At 39.5% G+C, this 25,851-nt stretch overlaps 1 protein-coding gene across 1 annotated transcript in view; it reads left to right on the forward strand.

The window, feature by feature from the left end:
- COL21A1 (collagen type XXI alpha 1 chain) overlaps nt 1-25,851 on the forward strand; it is a 233,201-nt gene that overhangs the window by 49,174 nt on the left and 158,176 nt on the right. Inside the window, exon 2 of the mRNA XM_070777764.1 lies at nt 18,696-18,807. Coding sequence (XP_070633865.1) covers nt 18,720-18,807 — 88 coding nt within the window. The 5' untranslated portion in view covers nt 18,696-18,719. The remainder of the gene's footprint in view (nt 1-18,695; nt 18,808-25,851) is intronic.

Consider the following 25,851-nt stretch of genomic DNA (forward strand, 5'->3'; position numbering starts at 1 on the left):
AAAAGACTCTGATGCTGGGAAAGATTGAGGGCAGGAAGAGAAGGGGACAACAGAGGATGAGATGGTTAGATGTGGCATCACCGACTCAATGGACATGAGTTTGAGTAAACTCTGGGAGTTGGTGATGGACAGGGAGGTCTGGTGTGCTGCAGTCCATGGGGTCGCAAAGAGTCAGATATGACTGAGCGACTGAACTGAACTGAACATTACGTAGTATATGTAATCAACACTGCATATTTGTTTGTTTATCCACTGAAATATAGTATCTTGGCTCTGATACTTGTTTCTTAAATATCTATAATTTGTTGGTTTTTTTTTAAAGCAGCAATGCAGTGGTATATTATTTTGTTGTTGTTGTTTGGTCAGCACATCACATTCTACTTTTTTGCGACCCCATGGACTGTATTCCTCCAGGCCCCTCTGTTCATGGAATTTCCCAGGCAAGAATACTGGAGTGGGTTGCCATTTCCTTCTCCAGGGGATGTTGTCTTGCATTGGCAGGCGAATTCTTTACCAGTGAGCCACAAGGGAAGCCTCCTGGTACAATTATACTCTTTTTAAAAAAGCTCACGAAAGATACATGTAAATTGATTTTGCTGATTATCACAGATTCACAGAATTCCAAACTGGTAAATTTGTTTCTTTTTTTTTTTTTTTAATTTAAGTTTATGTATTTTAATTGGAAGCTAATTACTTTACAATATTGTATTGGTTTTGCCATACATCAACATGAATCTGCCACGGGTGTACACGTGTTCCCCATCCTGAACCCCCCTCCCACCTCCTTCCCCATACCATCCCTCTGGGTCATCCCAGTGCACCAGCCCCAAGCAAGAACTCAAGTCCCAGAAAGCAGTCCTGTTTTGTTTTGTTTTGTTTTTTTTCTTTCTCTCTTGCTTAAATTCTAATAATGGCGAAATCAGGCTAAATTTTAAGCCACATAATGCTTTCACGCATTTATTTGTAGCAGATAGATTGTTGTTACCATTTAGTTGCTAAGTCGTGTCAGACTCCTTTGTTGACCCCATGAATTGTAGGCCACCAGGCCACTTTGTCCATGGGATTTCCGAGGCAAGAGTACTGGAGTGGGTTGCCATTTTCTCCTTCAGGGAACTTCTTTATCAATGTGTTATTTGTTTAAAAAGCCTAGAATTTTTCCTGTAAACCAAAAATAGCTCAGGGTAGGATCAATTTTTATATTTGTAGCAAAACTATAGTATAAAATCATTTATTAAGTGGTTCATATCCATTATATCATAGAAATCTTATTTTGTGAGTGATGGTCTGTTTCTGACTAGCAGTTAATGTTAAATAATATGTCAATGGTTAACTCTCAACAGCAGTCATAGATCCATGACAATTCAAAGCCAGAAGAATAATGATCTAAACATTTAAAAATGTTTAGAACCTAAGTACACAGTGCATATGAATTATATGAGACCCCAAGTTACCATAAAGTAGTTCCAGGAAACCCTCTAGTGTATCTATCATAACTACAACTTGGGTATGAGGAATGTTAATAAAATGCTTTGCACTGATGCTTTTAGAATTAAGAATGATTTAGCAGTAATTATTCAGGTCCAACCAGGTCTCTTAAACTCTCCAGGAAATTTGAATTGTTGCCATCCTATTCTCCAGAGTTCATTGGACCATTTCACAATTTTTGAAACTCATCAAACTTGGTTAGAAAAATCAGAAAAAGAAATATTCATAAAACATCATGCTAAAAACTGTTGATGTGGGCATACACATTCACTGAGTTTTGATAAAAGTCTAGAGGTATTTTATTAATCAGGTGGCCTTAAATTTAAGTTTAATTTGAAAGTAGAAGTTGTGAGGAAGGGCAACTTAAAGAAGAAAAAGAAATTTGAATTTTCAGAGAATGACCCAATGAAATAACATTTGTTTTTTTAAAAAGGGGATGATTTTACTAATACTATGTATGTCACACATCCATTCAAGCTACAGCCCTCAACCCTGTCCCATCTGCATGCCACTGCTTCCAATTTAGTTAATTAGGTTAGAGTAGAAACACTGAAACCAGGTGAGAGGTGTTTTGTTTTGTTTTGTTTTCTTGCTTCCCGGGTGGTGCTAGTGGTAAAGAACCCTCCAGCCAATGCAGGAGACATAAGAGATGCAGTTCAATCCCTGGGTTGGGAAGATCCCCTGAGAGAGAGCATGGCAACCCCCTCCAGTATTCTTGCCTGGAGAATCCCATGGACGGAGGAGGCTGACGGGCTACAGTGCATAGGGCCGCAAAGAGTCTGACATGACTCAAGCGACTTAGCATGCATGCATGCAAATAATTCAATGCATTGTCTTCTTTCCCATGATGGCTGGGTGTTTACATTATTGTCACACATGCTCGTTGAGCATCAATCTGCTACTAGCCATATCCAGGAATTTTGTGACATATTTTTTAGTAACTTCTGGCCATTAAAAAGTTTTAAAGTAAGAAAAAGACAAAACAAATAGGGTTGGCTATTCATCTTAGAAAACATTTAGAATAGAAAATTTGTGTTTTGGATACAATTTTTTAAAAAATTATATCTGTTACAAATATGTTCCTCCACTGGGTGGCTTCTACTTTTATTATGTTTGTATAATCAACATTTATATTTTTTTCTTCAATTACTTAAGAAGCTGAAGCAAACAAACCACCACACTTCTATTATACCCAATGAATTTTTTTTAAATGGTGTATGTCATCTAATACCCAGTCCATGTTCAGTTTTCTCTGTCTCAAAAATATGTACAGTTTGTTGTTTCAATCAGTAATCCAACAAAGTCCACAATTACATTTAATTTCTCTTTTGTTTTTATGGCACTTGTTTATTAATTGTACAGATTTTCCCTTTCACTGATTTTGGTGTCATTTAAGTCAGGATGGAATTTCTTACAATTGGGTAAATACAGAGACTTGAGTAGTTTCAGGTGTTCTTTTTTAATTGGCCAAAAATAATTCACAGATGGCCATGTGCTCCTATTATGTCATGTCTGGAGCAGCATGCATCTTATTCACTCTAATGATGCTAAATAAGGTAGGGGGTGGGTTCAGGTGCAGTCAAGTGATGCATGTGTTCTGATTTCATCTCTAACCTTTCACCCAGTCATACGGGCTGCGCTAGTGTTCTTTGCCATATTATATTTATGAATATAAAGAAGGCTGAGCACTGAAGAATTGGTGCCTTCAAATTGTGGTACTGGAAAAACCTCTTGAGAGTCCCTTGGACTGCAAGGAGATAAAACCACTCCATCCTAAAGGAAATCAACCCTGAATATTCATTGGAAAGACTGATGCTGAAGCTGAAGCTCCAATGCTTTGATACGATACTCTTCATATCAGAAGAGCTGACTCACTGGAAAAGACCCTGATGCTGGAAAAGATTGAGGGCAGCAGGAAAAGGGGGTGATAGAGGCTAAGATGGTTGAATAGTATCACAGACTCAATGGGCATGAGTTTGAGCAAACTCCAATGGACAGTGAAGGACAGGGAAGCCTGGCGCACTCCAGTCCATGGGGTTGCAAAGAGTTGGACATGACTTAGTGACTGAACAACAACAACAACTCATTCATTAGTAGTTGCAAAATATGATTTTTCTAATTCTATTATATTCTTCTGGCATTTATTAACTGTTGCCTCATTAACTGTATTATTACTCTGAATTATTATCCATGTAGGAAAAGTAGGATGAATATTTGATTCTTTTTCTTTATTTGTATGCTAGGAATCTCCAAAGGTGACCAATGTATGGTTTTTATTTTTATTTTTTGTATTTATCATCATGAACTCATAGGTTTAGTAAACTGTTGTACATCAATCCATTGTAGTCATTATCATTTTCAATGATCAGATGGTCTTATCTTTAGCAAATAGGAAACCCTCAGTTTAGCTTTTGGGTCATTTTGATCTAATCCTAGTCACTCTTAAGACTTTCCTTGTTTTTAGAATGACAACATTCCTCTGTCTCCGGTCCCTCAGACCTGGAATCTGCTATTCTCCCTAAAGAGCCTGATTTCTTTTAATGGGAAATGGTATGAGAAATCACATTGGGGTGCTAGAGCTGCTTACTGATGATTTTCTTCATATCAGTTGGGCGTTAGTTGCTTTCTTCTACCCATTTTCTTTTACCCTGGCTCCTCTTTTGTCTATGCCATTTATTTTCTCTTTATTATCTTGTATTGTGTTTTAGCTTTACAAATGCTTACATTTTATTTTCTAAGTTGGCATACCAGGCACATCGAGGACCAGAACTCACATCGCATGCCTTGTTTTCCAGCACACTTTCTGGTGTATCATGGAAGAATTGGGAGATTAGGAAGTTGAAGTACAATTCGACCTGAATTAGAATTTCAAAATTCTATTAGCTTTCCCTTTGGAGATTGATGTCTTTGCTTTTCATATGCCTTACTGTAAAAATTGGAACCGAGTTAAGAAACAAATAAAAATTAGGCTAATATATGTTAATAAAAGAAGAATTTGAGGATAGGAAAAGGTGCTACATTTATATGCACAGCTTAAAATTACCAACAGGATCCCATGGCCTGATTTTAGTGGACTTGCTGGTACAGGCCAATAAAATACACTGTACTCTGTGTTCCTTGACTATCTTTTACTGTCCCCATTTTAAATGGTTACACAGACATATACATTATTTCATTGCTTGAATATTTAGAAGCTGCTATGGCCAGATGGGATTTTAAACTTCCCCGCCAAACTATAGTAACTCCACCAAGTTACTGCCATTCGCTTTTTGCTGTACAGCTCTAATGGATGCTGTGTGATATACTCTATAAGCAGATCAAGAAAGCAGTCACCCACTCTGCAGCGTGACAGCAAATTCTGCAAAGTGTAAAAATCGTAGCTTCTTGGAATCTGTTAGTTTACTGTCTATGAAATGAGGATTTATAATCACCTGTCTCCTTACAATACTAGATTTTTGTTTAGAGAAATATGATAACAAATGTCAGTTGTTTAGTTAACCATGAACTGTTTTACACAATCAAGATGGCCTTGATTAATTGCATATTTTGGGGAGCTTAATTTGACCTATGAAATTCCAGAAGATATAACTTTAGTTGTGTTGTTTTAATGATTACTCACACAAACCAACGGAGAAAGCAATGGCACCCCACTCCAGTACTCTTGCCTGGAAAATCCCATGGACGGAGGAGCCTGGTAGGCTGCAGTCCATGGGGTCGCAAAGAGTCGGACATGACTGAGCGACTTCACTTTCACTTTTCACTTTCATACATTGGAAAAGGAAATGGCAACCCACTCCAGTGTTCTTGCCTGGAGAATCCCAGGGACGGGGGAGCCTGGTGGGCTACCGTCTATGGGATGGCACAGAGTCGGACACGACTGAAGCAATTTAGCAGCAGCAGCAGCACACAAACCAAACTTTATATATACCCATGAACCATTCCTAATTCTTTCACTGGTTTGCCAGCATTTGGCCATTTTCAATTCTATCTGTCCCAGTCGATACTTCTCCCACCACCTTAGTGGCTCAGACGGCAATGCAGGAGACCTGGGTTCAATTCCTAGGTTGGGAAGATCCCCTGGAGAAGGGAATGGCAAACCACTCCAGTATTTCCATGGACAAGGGAGCCTGGCCAGCAACAGCTCATGGGGTCTCAAAGAGTCGGACACGACAGAGCGACTAACACTTTCCTACCCTCTTAGGGCTTTCCGGGTGGTGCTAGTGGTAAAGAACCCACCTGCCAATGCAGGAGACGTGAGACATGGGTTCGATCCCTAGAGGAGGGCATGGCAGCCTACTCCAGTATTCTTGCTTGGAGAATCCCATGGACAGAGGAGGCTGATAGCCTATAGTCCATAGGATCACAAAAAGTCGGATATTACTGAAGTGACTTAGCATGCATGCCTACCACCTTGATGCTAAAAATATAGAACACAATAGGGGTATATGTGTGTGTGTGTGTGTATGTTTTTTTGTGTGTAAAAATATGGAGTCCAGAATTTCAGTTTCCCCACTTTTCCTGTTTTACAATTTAGTTCAAAGACAGAGCATATAAATATGTGCTTATAAATAAGCATGAGTGTTAGTGTCTCAAGAGGGGACTATTTTTAGCCTTCAAATTTATTTGCTGGGTTTATGACCAAGCTTAGCAACCACATTTTGAGACAGCATTTTTCCCGATAGTCCCTTGTTTTCAAAGCTTTGTTGCATTCCTGGTGCTCCTCATGCGAATTCCCATGCGTCTCCGGCCACAGACCCAATGAGACCCATTCATTACAAGGAGACAAGGAAGTTGCTCTCATTTGTATCCACTGCTCTCAGAAGTTGACTTACAAATATTTATTTTGATCTTAACAAAATATTAGTGACAGTGGCAGTGGAACGTAGTATAACATATGTGTATATGTTTTAATTGGAGTATAGTTGCTTTACAATATTGTGCAAGTTTCTGCTGTACAATGAAGTACATTAACTATAAGTACACATGTCCCTTCCCTCTGGAGCCTCCCTTCCTGCCCTTATCCCACCCCACTAGGTTCACAGGGCACCAAGCTGAGCTCCCCGTACTCTACAGCAGATCCCCGGCAGCTATCTGTTTCATACATCGTAATGTGTGTATGTCAACGCTGCTCTCTCAGTTCATCCCGCCCTCTCCTTCCCTGGTGTCCACAAGTCTGCTCTGTACATTTATGTCTCTCTTCCTGCCCAGCAAATAGGTTCTCTGTACCATTTTTATAACCTTAGAAAATGGAAGAGAGATGAAAAGTAAAAGAGGATAATCATCAATTGATCTCATTTCCCGAGAGTTACCTAATACTTAATGTTTAGAGATTTCTTTGATATTGAAAGGGGGGTGCTCTACACAATGGGAAGACCTCGCCGTGGTGCATAGGAGCTGCCTACCCTCCGTGGATTCACTGTGCATTCAGGGGGAAAGGTTCTCAATATAACACACCCTCCATGGATTCAGTGTGCATCCAGGGGGAACAGTTGGCAATGAAACACACCAGCTGGGGTCCTGCTGCCTTGGTACAGCTCGAGCCCTTCCTCTGCTTCCTCCCTCACCTCTCCGTCACTAACCTTCCATCTGTCCCTGGAACAAACAGACTTGCTCCATCCACAGAAGGAAAGCTTGTCCTCAGTTTCAGGCAGGATGGCTCCTTCAATTCCTTCAAGAGTCAGCTCACTGGGCATCCTTTCAGATGCCTTCACTGAGGTCCCTGTTGAAAGCAGCCCTTGCTCTGCTCCTGGCCAAGTTACCTTAGAGCATCTACCAGTGTCTGAAATGGTCTCACTCAATTATTTATTTAGTCTCTGGTATGTAGGCAGAGACTACTTCAATATTCTTACCTTGAGAACCCCATGAACAGTATGAAAAGGCAAAATGATAGGATACTGAAAGAGGAACTCCCCAGGTCAGTAGGTGCCCCATATACTACTGGAGATCACTAGAGAAATAACTCCTGAAAGAATGAAGGGATGGAGCCAAAGCAAAAACAATACCCAGTTGTGGATGTGACTGGTGATAGAAGCAAGGTCTGATGCTGTGAAAAAGAGCAATATTACATAGGAACCTGGAATGTCAGGTCCATGAATCAAGGCAAATTGGAAGTGGTCAAACAAGAGATGGCAAGAGTGAACGTCGACATTCTAGGAATCAGCGAACTAAAATGGACTGGAATGGGTGAATTTAAGTCAGATGACCATTATATCTACTACTGTGGGCAGGAATCCCTCAGAAGAAATGGAGTAGCCATCATGGTCAACAAAAGAGTTCAAAATGCAGTATTTGGATGCAATCTCAAAACGACAGAATGATCTCTGTTTGTTTCCAAGGCAAACCATTCAATATCACAGTAATCCAAGTCTATGCCCCAACCAGTAATGCTGAAGAAACTGAAGTTGAATGGTTCTATGAAGACCTACAAGACCTTTTAGAACTAATACCTCAAAAAGATGTCCTTTTCATTATAGGGGACTGGAATGCAAAAGTAGGAAGTCAAGAAACACCTGGAGTAACAGGCAAATTTGGCCTTGGACTACGGAATGAAGCAGGGCAAAGACTAATAGAGTTTTGCCAAGAAAATGCACTGGTCATAGCAAACACCCTCTTCCAACAACACAAGAGAAGACTCTGCACATGGACATCACCAGATGGTCAACACCGAAATCAGATTGATTATATTCTTTGCAGCCAAAGATGAAGAAGCTCTATACAGTCAGCAAAAACAAGACTGGGAGCTGACTGTGGCTCAGATCATGAACTCCTTATTGCCAAATTCAGACTGAAATTGAAGAAAGTAGGGAAAACCACTAGACCATTCAGGTATGACCTAAATCAAATCCCTTATGATAACACAGTGGAAGTGAGAAATAGATTTAAGGGCCTAGATCTGATAGATAGAGTGCCTGATGAACTGTGGACTGAGGTTCGTGACATTGTACAGGAGACAGGGATCAGCCATCCCTATGTAAAAGAAATGCAAAAGAGCAAAATGGCTATCTGGGGAGGCCTTACAAATAGCTGTGAAAAGAAGAGAAGCGAAAAGCAAAGGAGAAAAGGAAAGATATAAGCATCTGAATTCAGAGTTCCAAAGAATAGCAAGAAGAGATAAGAAAGCCTTCCTCAGCGATCAGTGCAAAGAACTAGAGGAAAACAACAGAATGGGAAAGACTAGAGATCTCTTCAAGAAAATTAGAGACACCAAGGGAACATTTCATGCAAAGATGGGCTCGATAAAGGGCAGAAATGGTATGGACCTAACAGAAGCAGAAGATATTAAGAAGAGGTGGCAAGAATACACAGAAGAACTACACAAAAAAGATCTTCACGCCCCAGATAATCACGATGGTGTGATCACTCATCTAGAGCCAGACATCCTGGAATGTGAAGTCAAGTGGGCCTTAGAAAGCATCACTATGAACAAAGCTAGTGGAGGTGATGGAATTCCAGTTGAGCTATTTCAAATCCTGAAAGATGATTCTGTGAAAGTGCTGCACTCAATATGTCAGCAAATTTGGAAAACTCAGCAGTGGCCACAGGACTGGAAAATATCAGTTTTCATTCCAATCCCAAAGAAAGGCAATGCCAAAGAATGCTCAAACTACCACACAATTGCACTCATCTCACATGCTAGTAAAGTAATGCTCAAAATTCTCCAAGCCAGGCTTCAGCAATATGTGAACCATGAACTTCCAGATGTTCAAGCTGGTTTTAGAAAAGGCAGAGGAACCAGAGACCAAATTGCCAACATTCGCTGGATCATCAAAACAAGAGTTCCAGAAAAACATCTATTTCTGCTTTATTGACTATGCCAAAGCCTTTGACTGTGTGGATCACAATAAACTGTTTTCCGGTGGTCATGTATGGATGTGAGAGTTGGACTGTGAAGAAAGCTGAGAGCTGAAGAATTGATGCTTTTGAACTGTGGTGTTGAAGAAGACTCTTGAGAGTCCCTTGGACTGCAAGGAGATCCAACCAGTCCATTCTGAAGGAGATCAGCCCTGGGATTTCTTTGGAAGGAATGATGCTAAAGCTGAAATTCCAGTACCTTGTCCACCTCATGCGAAGGTTGACTCATTGGAAAAGACTCTGATGCTGGGAGGGATTGGGGGGCAGGAGGAGAAGGGGACGACAGAGGATGAGATGGCTGGATGGCATCACTGACTCAATGGATGTGAGTTTGAGTGAACTCCTGGAGATGGTGATGGACAGGGAGGCCTGGCGTGCTGTGATTCATGGAGTCGCAAGGAGTCGGACACGACTGAGCGACTGAACTGATGTAGGCACCACAAAAGCAGATTCCTTATCTAGTTTGGTCACTTCTGAATTCCCAGCACCTGAAAGAATATCTGTTACATAATAGGCACTTGAGAAATATTTGTTGTTGAATGAAGACTGGAAAGCATTCTGGAGTGAGAGAATCTGAGTGTAAGTTCTGAGACTGTTGCTTATAGAGTGTATGCAACAGGCCAGTCATGTTCTCTAAATCAGCCTTATAATTTCCTCAACACTTCCCAAGATTAAATGGCATAGAGTAGTCTCAAGCATTTGACGTTGTAAGTTTTCCTTATCACAATAATCCTATGAGGTTATAGTATATAGATCACCATCTCCATAGTTGAAAGGAAGATTACAAATCACCAGTTTCATTTCCTTTTTTTTGACCATTAGAACACCGTAAGAAGGATATTGAATTATAGTGGGTTAGGGGCAGTGTTAAATCTATAATCTGGATTGATTGGTGGATAGTTAGCCTAGTATATATTTTCCATTAGCAGGAGAGCTCAGTTTAAATTCTTACATGCTATTAAAAGTAATTTCCCCCTTTATCCTTATCCACGAAGAAGTTCGTTAAGTAACATTTTTCTAAAACAGACTTTTTCATGTTTAAGGACAGTGTGTGTTCCTATGTTCCTTAGAGGCCTTCATTCATATGAATAATCTTAGGTGGCAAACCAAATGTACTGAATCAGAGTCTGCCTTTTAATGAATCTCCTATTTGTGTGCATGTTAACCTTTGAAGGATGCTAAGGCTGCCTGATTACTCTTTGAGTAGTCAGTTCTGAATGTAGAGATTCTGAGTTATGCTTTCCTGTTTAGGGTTGCTAACTTGCTTCTCTATAAGGGGAATGCACGCATGCATACTAAGTCTCTTCAGTCCTGTCCCACTCTTTGCATCTCCATGGGCTGTAGCTCACCAGGCTCCTCTGTCCCTGGAGATTCTCCAGGCAAGAATACTGGAGTGGGTTGCCATGCTCTCCTCCAGGGGTTCTTCCTGACCCAGGGATCTAACCCACATCGGCAGCCCCTGCATTGCAGGCAGATTCTTTGCTGCTGAACCACTAGGGAAGCCCCATAGGGGAATAGGAAGTGTCTTTTTTTCTTATACCAGAATTTCCAGAACTTTGGTGGACATTAGCCTGTGGGAAGCTTTTTATTTTAAGTGTTTGGCTCCTTGCCCTGCAATCTGAAGCCAATGGGTAGGGTTAAGTCATCCATATGTTTAACAAGCTCCCCCAAAAGATGGAAGAAAATGATAAAACTCAATATGCCTCAGTTTATATACTCCATGCATAAACGTGTGCATATGCTAAGTCACTTCAGTCGTGTCCAACTCTTTGTGACCCTGTGGACTATAGCCCGCCAGGCTTCTCTGTCCATGGGATTCTCCAGGCAAGAATACTGGAGTGGGTTGCCATGCCCTTCTCCAGGATGCATAAGCATATGTCCAATTAAATAACTGTAAAATGTATTTGTTAAATATATGAGTTATGTTTCCATGGTGAAATAATATGGTAGTGGTATTTATTTAATGCCCTTGTTATATCGTCTACATTGATGGTTGTCAACTAAAATATAAAGCGATTAGACAATTCACTTTAGCCCAAGGATTCTGAAGGAATTAAATACTACTTAGACATAATGAGGAAATTTTTGGTAGAAGAGCAGAATAACTTAATTTTGAGGTTTTGGGGAAAGAAGTTAGTCAGTATTTATTAGTACACATTGTTGCCATAAAACAGTACATCCTGGTGATGACTCACCAAAAATGCTTTTTTCTCAATGACATTTTTTGACCTTTATAAGCTCTTTGTCGAGAGGGCCAGCCTAATTTAAAAAATGATGGTGATGATTTTGGACTCACTGTTTTTCACTGAGATATAAATTGTGTCCAACAAATTTTACAGCTTTTAAGCCTGTTCCGATCTATGCACCCAAATATCATCGCTGCAAATGTAGACTACTTGTAACTCCCAGTGAATTAATTTGTGCTACATTCCAGTCTACTTCTCCCATCAATGGCAAGCTTTTCCTAACATTGCAGTTTTCTGTTTTGGGACTTCATATACCTGGAATCATGCTCTGTGTATTTTTCTGTTTGTCTCCTTTAATTAAATAGAATATATTTACAATTATTCATGTTGTTGAATATACTACAAGTTTATTTTTTGTTGCTCTGTTCCATTACGTGAATAACCAACAACTTGTTTATCCACTTTTCTGTGGATGGCATTTGAGTTATTTTTAGTTTGGAACTATTATGAATAAAATTACTATAAACATTGTTAAAGTCTTTTTGTTGGCACATGTTTTCACTACTCTAGGTTATATACTTAGAGAAAGGATTGCTGGTCATAGTTTAATTTTGTAAGAAACTGAACTTAACACTTCTCTGAAGTGGTTACATCATTTTACACTCTTACCATGAATGTATGAGTTCCACTTTCTCCACATAGACTCTTAAACATTTGATATTGTCAGTTTTTAAATTTTAGCCATTTTAGTGGGTGTGAAATGATATCTTACTGTGGTTTTAACATACACTTCTTCGGTAACTAATGATGAGAACCATGTACTATGCTTATTGGCTATTTCTTTATTTTGTTAATAATTTAAAAAGTTTGTTCAAGACTTTTGCTCTTTAAAAAATTGGATTGTCTTCTGTTGTTGATTTCTAGGAGTTATATGTTAGTCTGTGTATGAGTCATGTTTTGTAAGTATTTTACTCTAAATATTGACTTATTTTCTTAATGGTATCTTTTAATTTTGTTGAAATCCAGTGTGAATCCACTTTTAAAATTGATAGTGGTTTCTATGTCCTAAGAAAATTCACTTAATCCAAAGACTTTGAAGCTATTCTCTTATGTTTTCTTCTAGAAAGCTTATAATTTTAGCATTACCTTCAGATTTATACTTCATCTAACTTTTGCATATGAAATGAGGTGGGGTCAAGATTTGATTGGGGTTGTGTTGAATCTATTGATCAGTTTGAGGAGGATAAAGATGTAACCAATTCTGAGTCTTTTAATCCAGGAATATATATTTCTCCATTTATTTGATCTTTAATTTCTTTCAACAATGTATTGTATATTTTAGTGTAGAGATTGTTCACAATTTTCAGTAACTTTATTTCTAGGTTTATGGTATTGAATCGTATTGAATACTTAAATAGTATTGCATATATTATATCCCCCACTGGGTTGACTATATGTATATATATATTTTAAAAAACTATTAACCTTGTATCCTGTGACCTTGCTAAATTTACTTACTAGTTCTACTAGAGTTTTAGTAGGTTTCAAGTTTCTATGTAGATAATCATGTTGTCTGTAAATAATTGCAGTTTTAATTCTTTCTTATAGTTTTTTATACCTTTTATTTCTTATTTGGAATGTGGCACTGGCTAGGATTTCCTGTACATTTTTGAATAAAAGTGATGTGAGAATATGGCCTTAATTTTTACTGACTTGGGGGAGAATGCATTTAGTCTTTTACCACTCAGTATGATCTGAGCTATAGATTTTTCATAGATGGCATTAATCAAATTGAAGAATTTTCTCCTAGTCTTTGTTTACTGAGAGTTTTATCATGAATAGGTACTAAATTTTATTAAATAACTTTGCTGTGTAAATTGAGATGTCCATGCAAATATTTTTTACTTTCTTAATGTTATAAATTACATCAGCTGAGATTTAAATTTTTAAAAAAGTATTTATTTATTTTTGACTGCCCTGGGTCTTAGTTGCAGCATGCAGGGTCTTCCTTGTGGTACACAGGTAGCCTGTGGGCTCCGGCGTGTGTGGGCTCTGTAGTTTGCGGCACTCAGGCTCTCCGAGTTGAGGCAGTGGGGCTTAGGAGTTGTGGCACGCAGTCTTACTTGCCCTGCTGCACGGGGGATCCTAGTTCCTCAACCAGACATGGAACCTGTGACCCCTGCACTGGAAGGTAGGGTCCTAACAGCTGGACCACCAGGAAAGTCCTGAGATTTAAACATTAAATGATCTTGCATCAGTGGGTTAAGCCTTACTTGGTCATGATCTTTTTCATATATTGCTAGATTTTATTTGCTAATGATTCATTCTGTATTTTTACATCCTTGCCTCATGAAGGATAAGGGACTATAGTTTTATCTTGTAATATCTTTGTCTAGTTTTCTGTTAGAGTTATGTTGGCCTTATACTAGAAGTTGAGAGTTCTCTCTTCCTCTATTTTCATTTAATTTTGCTTCATATTTATTTATTTTTAAATGTTTGGTAGAAATTACTGGTGAAAATATCTGGCACTGGAGTTTTATTTGTGGGAAAATTTTTGAATAAAAATTCAATTTATTTAATAATTTCAATTATTAGTTTCAGTAAGTTTCAGTTTCAGTAAGTAGTGGGCTTCCCTGGTGGCTCAGCTGGTAAAGAATCCACCTGCAATGTGGGAGACCTGCATTCGATCTCTGGTTTGGAAAGATCCCCTGGAGAAGGGAAAGGCTACCCACTCCAGTATTCTGGTCTGGAGAATTCCAGGGACTGTATTGTCCATGGGGTCACAAAGAGTTGGACATGACTGAGGGACTTTCACTTTCAGTCTTAAGACTTTGACCATTTCGTCTGTCTACTTACTATCCTTTAAAGTCTGTAGGCTCTGTCATATCATCTCGTTTCAATATTGACTCAGGTAATATATGTTTTCTGTCTTATTTCTTGACTATTCTTGCTAGGATTTATAAGTATATTTATTTGTTAAAGAATTAACTCTTTACACATATTGTTTTTCAATTTTCTATTTCATTGATTATTCTTTTTTAATATTTTAGGTTTAATTTGTTGTTCTTTCTTTAGCTTATTAAGGTGGAAGTTTAGATATTGATTTTTCATTTTTCTTCTTTTCTGAAATATGCTTTTAAAGTTAAACTTACCCTCTTAGTAGTGTTTTAAATGCATCATAAATTTTTTATTATTTTTTTAAATGATCAGTTGAAATATTATAAGATTTTCCTCTGATAACTTATGAATTACTTAGAAGTACATTGGTTAATTTCCAAGTATTTTGGGATTTTCTTCCCTTTTTAAAAAATTCATTAATTTAAAAAAAATTTAAAATTTACCTATTTATTACTGATGGCTGTGCTGGGCCTTTGCTGCTGCCTGTGCTTGGGCTTTCTGTAGTTGCTGTGAGAGGGACTACTCTGCAGTTGTGCTCAGGCTTCTCATTGCAGGGGCTTCTGTTGCAGAATGTGGTCTCTAGGGCATGCGAGCTTCAGTAGCTGCACCTGTGGGCTCAGGGGTCATGACCCACTGTCTTAGTCACCCCTCAGCACGTGGAATATTCCTGTCCCAGGGATCGAACCTGTGTCCCCTGCATTGTCAGTCAGAGTCTTAACCACTAGGCCACCAGGGAAGTCCTTCTTTTTCTAATTTAATGTCATTTAGGTCAAAGAACATAATTTGTGTGGTTTCATTTCTTTGGAATTTGAGGCTTGTTTTTTTTCTCCAGCATGTGGTCTGTTTGGTGACTTTCATATGTACAACAAAAGAACATATATTCTACTGTTGTTAGGTGGAGTGTTCTTTGAATGTCCATTAGGTGAAGTTGGTTGATAATGTTTCTTAAACCTTTTGCACTCTTACCAGGTGGTGCTAGTGGTAAAGAACCCACCTGCCAACGCAGGAGACATAAGTGGTGTGGGTTCAATCCCTGGGTTGGGAAGATCCCCCGGAGGAGGGCATGGTAACACACTCCAGTATCTTGCCTGGAGAATCCCATAAACAAGGAGCCTGGCAGGCTACAGTTCATGGGGTTGCAAAGAATTGGACATGACTGAAGAGACTTAGCATGCATGCATGTACTCTTACTAATTTTTTTTTGTCTAATTCAATAATTACTGAGAAATGAAAGTTGAAATCTCACATTTTGATATGAATTTGTCATCACTGGGACGACCCAGAGGGATGGTATGGGGAGGGAGGAGGGAGGAGGGTTCAGGATGGGGAGCACATGTATACCTGTGATGGATTCATTTTGATATTTGGCAAAACTAATACAATTATGTAAAGTTAAAAAAAAAAAATTCCCCCTCTTTTCTTCATGTATTCTGAAGCTTTATTATCAGCTTATTATTATATATCTACATATTTATTATTATTATTATATATCTACTTATTATATATCTTATTATAATATTATATATAATGTATACTTATATATAATATGTATATTACTTATATATAATTTATAATATATACTTATTATTATATATCTACATATTTAAAATTTTATGTCTTTGATCCATTACCCATTTTTTACCATGAAATTTATTTTTTTATTCTTATTGTTGTTCTTTCGTACGTCATGAATTTTGTCCTCTGGTTAGTTTTAAGAATTTACTCTTAAACTTTCAACTAATTATGATGTACCTAGGTGTGACTTTGTATTTTGTTTGGGGTTTGTTTGATCTGATTGGTGGCAGGGTTTGTCAATTGAAAAATTCTTGGCCGTTGTATTTAAAAATATTTCTTAATTCACTTTCTCCTTTCCATTTGAGAAGCTAATTACCTGTGTGCTATTAATACGTGAAGACCACTTGACACTGTCCCACAGAGTTCAGAAGCTCTGTTGCTTGCATGACTCACTCATCTCCCCACAACTTTGAGTTTAATTTGGTTAATTTCTATTGATTTATCTTCAAGCTTACTGATCTTTTCTTTTGATATATGCAAAAGTTCTTTTAAAATATATAGTTCTTTTTAAATATTAGTTCTTTTTAAATATATATTTGCATTGCAAACATCTCATGCACATCTTTAATAGTTTGTATCCCTCTTTTGAAATTTCCTGTTTTTGCATATTGTTGTCCATCTTACTCATTAGAGCCTTTAACATGTTTATCATTGTCATTTTATAAACCCTGCTTGGTGCTTCTGATATTGTGATCATTTCTTGTTGTTCATTTGCTCAGTTGTGCCCGACTCTTTGGGACTCCATGGACTGCAGCAGGCCAGGCTTCCCTGTTCTTCACTATCTCCCGGAGCTTGCTCAAACTCATCTCCATTGAGTTGATGATGCCATCCAACCATCTCATCCTCTGTCATCCCCTTCTCCTCCCGCCTTCAATCTTTCCCAGAATCAGGGTCTTTTCCTATGAGTCAGCTCTGCTAATCAGGTGGTCAAAGTATTGGAGCTTCAGCCTCAGCATCAGTCCCTCCAATGAATATTCAGAATTGATTACCTTCAGGATTGTTTGGTTTGATTTTTTGCAATCCTAGGTACTCTCAAGAATCTTCTCCAATACCACAGTTCAAAAGCATCAATTCTTTGGTGCTCAGCCTTCTTTATCTCTGCATCTGCTTATGTTGAGTGTTTTTCTCCTGATCAGAGCAAAATTTTCTTGTTTCTTCTCATATCTTGGAAGACACTTTTAAGATTTCTCTCAGTTTGTCAGTATAGTTTCCACTTTTTGTATTTGAGTTCTTTTCTCTAGTCCTTTCTTTGCCTTTCTGCTTTTTGAGATGTGTCTCTCCACTGTAGTGAAGGCCCAGTGTGCCTTGGAAGGGCTTTTCTCAGTTCTGTTGCTTCTCCTCTAACCTTCAGCAAGATAAGTATTTGTATTTGAGGAATTCCCTGGGTACCTGGAGAGGGAGAGAGAGGAAAAGAATCTCTCTAGATTGTTTTATCCTGCTCTCAATTTTCTCTGTATTACTTGTCTATTCCATGTACCCAGATAAGGCTCCTGGGGAAAATTGCTGACTGATACTAACCCATCCTTGCTCTGTGGCTGGGCCCTCTCAGAATTCTAGTCTGTCACACCAACTTTGGTTTCTTCTATACTGTGGCAAATTCTTCCCCCTCCTGGAATGAAAGGAGCCCTGAATCTTTTCTGTCCTATTAATAACTTTTGGAATTCAGCTCATTTAGGTTTCTATAAACCCTGTCTTTTCTGCTGGGTTTTAAAAGCCTATAGTTTATCTGGCATGGTCTCATTGTTGGGAGTGACAGTCTTTGGCAAGGATACACACTTTAACCAGGAGTGAAGTCTCGAGACTAACTTAGAAAACATGCTAAGGTCACATAGCTGAGTGTTGATGAGTTAAATAAAATAGATCTTAATGTTTATAATTATTACAGCCATTAAAGAATGAAATCCCATCATTCAGTTTTATCATATAGACTTTTTTTTTTTTAACCAGATACGCTTTGGGTGTTTCTTAAATGCAAATCCACATTTAAAAGAAGGGTATGTGTTGCCCTTGAGAGTCCCTTGGACTGCAAGGAGATCTAACCAGTCCATCCTAAAGGCGATCATTGGAAGGACTGATGCTGAAGCTGAAGCTCCAATACTTTGGCCACCTGATGTGAAGAGCTGACTCATTGGAAAAGACCCTAATGCTGGGAGGGATTGGGGGCAGGAGGAGAAGGGGACGACAGAGGATGAGAAGGCTGGATGGCATCACCAACTCGATGGACATGAGTTTGGGTGAACTCCGGGAGTTGGTGATTGACAGGGAGGCCTGGCGTGCTGCGGTTCATGGGGTCGCAGAGTTGGACACGACTGAGCGACTGAACTGAACTGAACTGACTTATGTGTTGCCCCTGAGATAATAGAAAGAACATGATAGGGCTCTACAGGCTGTGTTAAAAAAGGGGATTCTAGTAAGTATTTTGAGCAAAGCTTAAAGTTTTAGAGAAGTTTTTGCTTTTCCAAGATGATTATGAATGAAAAAATTTATCATGGTCTTCCTCTGCTCTGATTCATTGTCTTTCATTAATATAGTTGAAATGTGGCTATTTGGACACATAAGTTAATTCCAAGATTAGTAAAAATTAACTGGGCTGTAACTAATATTGAAGTTTCCAAATTCAAACTTATAATTGTTAGGTATTTGTCTTTATTTTTCTAATATATTTAACTTTCTTTTTTTCCTTCTTTATTTCTTTTTTAGGAGTCCTAAAGCAAAAACAGAAACATGGCTCACCATATTACATTTCTTTGGATAATTTCGATCCTGCTTCTTCAGAATTCTGTATTAGCTGAAGATGGAGAAATAAGATCAAGTAAGAATTATTGGCATTGTCTTTTTTTTTTTTTTTTTATCAACACATTGATTGGGGAAATGAAATAAAAGGAGCCCAAGTATTGGCTTTAAGGATCTTATTCTTTCTGTCTTTGATGCTGTGATTGCCTGAAACAAATGAATCGCCGTGTTACACATTAACTGGGAGGAGAAGCTATCAGAAGTCATTTTAAGAAAATTCTATGGTAATATTAACCCACCTTGTTCAGTCATTTATATAATCTTCATGATATGGAAATAAAGTACCTACTCACAGGATTCATTATCAGGACCATCCTGTGAACTTATCTCATAGAGATAACAAGATAATCTATGTAAATAACACAGGCATATAAATGACTCAGCCTAGTGACAGCTCAGTGTGTTGACTCTTATTCTGATTGCCTGTAGGAAAGCTTGCATGGGAGAAGGAAAGCTGGGTTTTGTTTGTTTGTTGACCGCACCTTGGGGCATGCGGGATCTTAGTTCCCTGACAAGAGACTGAATCTGTTCCCCTGCAGTGGGAGGTGGAGTCTTAACCACTGCACCACTAGGGACATCCCAAAGGCTGCTAATTGTAGTTCTGCTATCCAGGTCATCTTTTACAGACATCCTAGCATACACACTGAGGAAACCAGAATTGAAAGAGACACATATACCCCTATGTTCATTGCAGCACTGTTTACAGTAACTAGGACATGGAAGCAACCTAGATGTCTGGCGGCAGATGAATGTATAAAGAAGTTGTGGTACATATACACAATGGAATATTACTCAGCTATAAAAAAGAACCCATTTGAGTCAGTTCTAATGAAGTGGATGAAACTGGAGCCCATTATACAGAGTGAAGTAAGTCAGAAAGCGAAACACCAATACAGTATATTAACACATATATATGGAATTTAGAAAGACAGTGACAATGATCCTATATGCAAGGGAGCAAAAGAGACACAGATGTAAAGAACAGACTCCTGGATTATCTGGGAGAAGGTGAGAGTGGAAAGATATGTGAGAATAGCATTGAAACATGTATATTACCATATGTAAAATAGATGATCAGTGCAAGTTGGATGTCTGAAGCAGGGCACTCAAAGCCAGTGCTTTGGGACAAGCCAGAGGGATGGGGTGGGGAGGGCAGTGGGAGGGGGTCCAGGTTGGGGGGGAGGTGCATGTGCTCCCATAGCTGATTTGAGTCAGTGTGTGGCAGGGGCCACCACAGTGTTGTGAAGTGATTGTCCTCCAACTAAAATAAATAAATAAAAAAATTTTTTAAGTGTATTTATATTCATATTTTAAAACTCATAAATATAAACTGTCTATTATAAATGAATTAATGTTCCTCTAACAGTAGAAAACAGGTTTGGCAACTTGATTCAACTTGACTTAACATTTATTAAAACAATAATATTTAATGTTTGCATAACACTTTCATAGTTCACTCCACCCAAGTATTCCATGAGGTAGACACCCTTTGTATTTTGAGCGGGAAAAGAAATTCATAAACGGCACGGGCTTTGCACAGTGTCATACCTCTGCTTAGAGCTGCAGCTCATATTTGAACCCTGCTTTTCATCTTCAGTGGGCTTCCCTGGGAGCTCAGATGGTAAAGAATCTGCCTGCTATGCAGGAAACCCGGGCTCAATCCCTGGGTCAGGAGGATCCCCTGGAGAAGGAAATGGCAACCCGCTGCAGTATTCTTGCCTGAAGAAGTCCATGGACAGGGGAGCCTGGGGGGCTACAGTCCATGGGGTCGCAGAGTCAGACGCGACTGGGCAACTGACACCCACACTTTTGTCTTCGGTGCATTCCTTTCCTGTGACGCTGGTGATCCAGCCTGTCTCACAAGGGCATCTCTCAGAGTGCTATTTCATCTGGGGTTTATAAATGGCAGCACTTGCTTTTGTGTCCGTCCACTTGGGTAATCTTGCAGTTATGAAATATAGGCCCCATGGCTCTGGACTGGAGCAGAAAGGGCCAAGAATAACCCTGTACAAGTTTATGACCACTGAATCAAGTGGTACACAAATACTCACAGTTCCAGGCACAACGAGCTTCAGAGCATCAAAGAAGGGCAACCTCGAAGAGCCAGCAAAAACAGCCTTCCTGTCCTGTCTCTCCCTCAAAACACCGATAAAAGTGTAACCCTGTCATCCTCACCCAGCTTCCAAAGATATCAGGAGAGCTGAGTTCCCTTGGGTTGGACAGTTTGTCTCTGGGCAGAATCCCATTTCTGCAGTACCTGCCCTGAAGTCTGGTGACAGTCCCCATGACAGAGGTTACTGAAAGAGTGTCCTTCACACCCCTCTGCATGGCGACACCACCTCATCTGAGTAAAATCACACGACTTAAAATTTGTATCCCACTACCTCGACTCACCTCCTCCTCTTCCAAATCATCCTCTCCAAGGGCATGGTGTCCTTGTCCTGTGGGCCATGAGCAATAGTATTTTTGCTGCCTTAAGTGCAAAAGTGAGAGAAGCAGGCAGCAAGTGCTGCTCTTCTGCCCTGTACTCTCTGTCGACCACAGAATCACCCGGACAAACCAGCGCGTCTATGGGGCTGGGTCTGTCTCTCACCTCCTGAACTTTGCACTTGCTTTCCTTCTGAGTAGAATGTCCTCCTCTTGACCTGGATAAAACTCTGCTTTCTGATCTCAGGTTGCCTGTCTGCTTTCCCACAGAACAACCCCTGACTTTCCACAGTTAGGTTGCCACCTCCTCCTGTATGTTCTCATAATTCTTTTACTTTCTCTAACTAGCCCGTTGTCTGTCTTACTAGGCTGGGAGCTTTTAGAGATATCTCACCTGTGTTTGAAGCCAGTCCTCAGAGAGCAGGTATTCACTATAAACACACTGAAAGAATGAAATGGGGTTAGAAGTGTGTTGTGTACTGTGGAAAAGAGAGTTAAGAAAGTTTTTGTTTTTGGTTCTTTTCACGTGTGTACATCTGGATATAAGTTGTGCCACAGATAGTCTTTTTTTTGTGGTAGAACTCAAAGATGTGCTGATTTCACATGATTCCTGGGATCTTAATAAGTCTTTAGTTTTATGGAGAAAGGAATGGCTTTATCCCTTTGCACTAGATTCACTTCACACGAGGAATGTTTTACTACATAAGTGGCTGAAGATGAATGATCAGGCCTTTAAACGTGCATGCTGCGTGTAGTACACAAATGACTGCTTTCATGATCTTGGTTCATATAAATTTTCTCAACTATATCCAGAATGTGTGTGCCTTTGCTGGCTAGTTGAGTCCTGAAGTTGACAGAAAGTTTGTTTTTAGTTTCTTTCCCCTATTCATTGGTTTATATGTATTTTTATAAATACTTCAGATTAACATTTATGGGTGAATTTAACTCAGATGACCATTATATCTACTACTGTGGACAGGAATCCCTCAGAAGAAATGGAGTAGCCATCATGGTCAACAAAAGAGTTCAAAATGCAGTACTTGGATGCAATCTCAAAAACGACAGAATGATCTCTGTTCGTTTCCAAGGTAAACCATTCAACATCACAGTAATCCAAGTCTATGCCCCAACCTGTAATGCTGAAGAAGCTGAAGTTGAATGGTTCTATGAAGACCTACAAGACCTTTTAGAACTAATACCTCAAAAAGATGTCCTTTTCATTATAGGGGACTGGAATGCAAAAGTAGGAAGTCAAGAAACACCTGGAGTAACAGGCAAATTTGGCCTTGGACTACGGAATGAAGCAGGGCAAAGACTAATAGAGTTTTTCCAAGAAAATGCACTGGTCATAGCAAACACCCTCTTCCAACAACACAAGAGAAGACTCTGCACATGGACATCACCAGATGGTCAACACCGAAATAAGATTGATTATATTCTTTGCAGCCAAAGATGGAGAAACTCTATACAGTCAACAAAAACAAGACCGGGAGCTGACTGTGGCTCAGATCATGAACTCCTTATTGCCAAATTCAGACTGAAATTGAAGAAAGTAGGGAAAACCACTAGACCATTCAGGCATGACCTAAATCAAATCCCTTATGATTATACAGTGGAAGTGAGAAATAGATTTAAGGGCCTAGATCTGATAGATAGAGTGCCTGATGAACTATGGAATGAGGTTCATGACCTTATACAGGAGACAGGGATCAAGACCATCCCCATGGAAAAGAAATGCAAAAAAGCAAAATGGCTTTCTGGGGAGGCTTTACAAATAGCTGTGAAAAGAAGAGAAGCGAAAAGCAAAGGAGAAAAGGAAAGACATAAGCATCTGAATGCAGAGTTCCAAAGAATAGCAAGAAGAGATAAGAAAGCCTTCCTCAGTGATCAATGCAAAAAACTAGAGGAAAACAACAGAATGGGAAAGACTAGAGATCTCGTCAAGAAAATTAGAGATACCAAGGGAACATTTCATGCAAAGATGGGCTCGATAAAGGGCAGAAATGGTATGGACCTAACAGAAGCAGAAGATATTAAGAAGAGGTGGCAAGAATACACAGAAGAACTGTACAAAAAAGATCTTCACGCCCCAGATAATCACGATGGTGTGATCACTCACCTAGAGCCAGACATCCTGGAATGTGAAGTCAAGTGGGCCTTAGAAAGCATCACTATGAACAAAGCTAGTGGAGGTGATGGAATTCCAGTTGAGCTATTTCAAATCCTGAAAGACAATGCTGTGAAAGTGCTGCACTCAATATGCCAGCAAATTTTGGAAAACTCAGCAGTGGCCACAGGACTGGACAAGGTCAGTTTTCATTTCAATCCCAAAGAAAGGCAATGCCAAAGAAGGCTCTAACTACCGCTCAATTGCACTCATCTCACATGCTAGTAAAGTAATGTTCAAAATTCTCCAAGCCAGGCTTCAGCAATACGTGAACTGTGAACTTCCAGATGTTCAGGCTGGTTTTATAAAAGGCAGAGGAAGCAGAGATCAAATTGCCAATATCCGCTGGATCATGGAAAAAGCAAGACAGTTCCAGAAAAACATCTATTTCTTCTTTATTGACTATGCCAAAGCCTTTGACTGTGTGGATCACAATAAACTGTGGAAAATTCTGAAAGAGATGGGAATACCAGACCACCTGACCTGCCTCTTGAGAAGTCTGTATGCAGGTCAGGAAGCAACAGTTAGAACTGGACATGGAACAACAGAATGCTTCCAAATAGGAAAAGGAGTACATCAAGGCTGTATATTGTCACCCTGCTTATTTAACTTATATGCAGGGTACATCATGAGAAACGCTGGGCTGGAAGAAGCATGCCCTGGAATCAAGATTGCCAGGAGAAATCTCAATAACCTCAGATATGCAGATGACACCACCCTTATGGCAGAAAGTGAAGAGGAACTAAAAAGCCTCCTGATGAAAGTGAAAGTGGAGAGTGAAAAAGTTGGCTTAAAGCTCAACATTCAGAAAACAAAGATCATGGCATCTGGTCCCATCACTTCATGGCAAATAGATGGGGAAACAGTGGAAACAGTGTCAGACTTTATTTTGGGGGGCTCCCAAATTACTGCAGATTGTGACTGCAGCCATGAAATTAAAAGATGGTTACTCCTTGGAAGAAAAGTTATGACCAACATAGATAGCATATTGAAAAGCAGAGACATTACTTTGCCAACAAAGGTCCGTCTAGTCAAGGCTATTGTTTTGCCAGTGGTCATGTATGGATGTGAAAGTTGGACTGTGAAGAAAGCTGAGCACCGAAGAATTGATGCTTTTGAACTGTGGTGTTGGAGAAGACTCTTGAGAGTCCCTTGGACTGCAAGGAGATACAGCCATTCCATTCTAAAGGAGATCAGCCCTGGGATTTCTTTGGAAGGAATGATGCTGAAACTGAAACTCCACTACTTTGGCCACCTCATGCGAAGTGTTGACTCATTGGAAAAGATCCTGATGCTGGGAGGGATTGGGGGCAGGAGGAGAAGGGGGCGACAGAGGATGAGATGGCTGGATGGCATCACTGACTCAATGGACGTGAATCTGAGTAAACTCCAGGAGTTGGTGATGGACAGGGAGGCCTGGCGTGCTGTGATTCATGGAGTCGCAAAGAGTCGGACATGACTGAGCGACTGAACTGAACTGAAACATATTTCATTGATAATGATGTTAGTGTATAGCTGAAAATGATGCATTTATTTATTAAAAAATTTTGTGGTTTGATTTATTCTCTTGAGAAATAGAATAAAATGTTGCTTTATAACAATACCTGCCCCTTCAAAGAGATATCTAGATGTCATATTCATATGTAGCACCCATTTTTTGTTTTTTATTTATCATTTTAAAAAATTTATTTATTTTAAGTGGAGGGTAATTGCTTTACAATGTTGTGTTGGTTTCTGCCATACATCCATATGAGTCAGTCATAGGTATGCATGTTACCCCTCCCTCTTGAACCTTCCTGCCAACTCCCATCCCATCCCACCCCTCTAGGTTGTCATAGGTCATCAGGTTTGAGCTCCCTGCCTCATACAGCAAATCCCCACTGGTTATCTGTTTGACATATGGTAATTGTAAACGTGAATGTATACACATTGTAAATGTACATATGTTCTGATGCCATTCTCTCAGTCTGTCCCACCCTTTCCTTCCTCCACTGTGTCTACAAGTCTGTTCTCTATGTCTGCACTGAAAATGAAAGTGCAAGTCGCTCAGTCGTGTCCGACTCTTTGCGACTCCATGGACTCCCTGCCAGCCTCCTCTGTCCATGGGATTTTCCAGGCAAGAACACTGGAGTGGGTAGCCTTTCCCTTCTCCAGGGGATCCTCCCAACCCAGGGTTCAAAGCCAGGTCTCCAGCATTGAGGTCAGATCTTTACCACCTGAGCCTCCGGGGAAGCCCTCCAGGTCAGTCTCCACTGCTGTCCTGCAAACTGGGTCATCAGCACCATCTTTCTAGATCCCATACATATGCATTAATATAGGAGATTTGTGTTTCTCTTTCTGACTTCACTGTGTATAACAGGCTCCAGGTTCATCCAACTCATTAGAACTAACTCAAATGTGTTCCTTTACATGACTGAGTAATACTCCATTGTGTATATGTGCCACAACTTCTTTATCCATTCATCTGTC

Source organism: Bos indicus, chromosome 23 (genome assembly GCF_029378745.1).
Source record: "Bos indicus isolate NIAB-ARS_2022 breed Sahiwal x Tharparkar chromosome 23, NIAB-ARS_B.indTharparkar_mat_pri_1.0, whole genome shotgun sequence".
Classification (NCBI taxonomy): Eukaryota; Metazoa; Chordata; class Mammalia; order Artiodactyla; family Bovidae; genus Bos; species Bos indicus.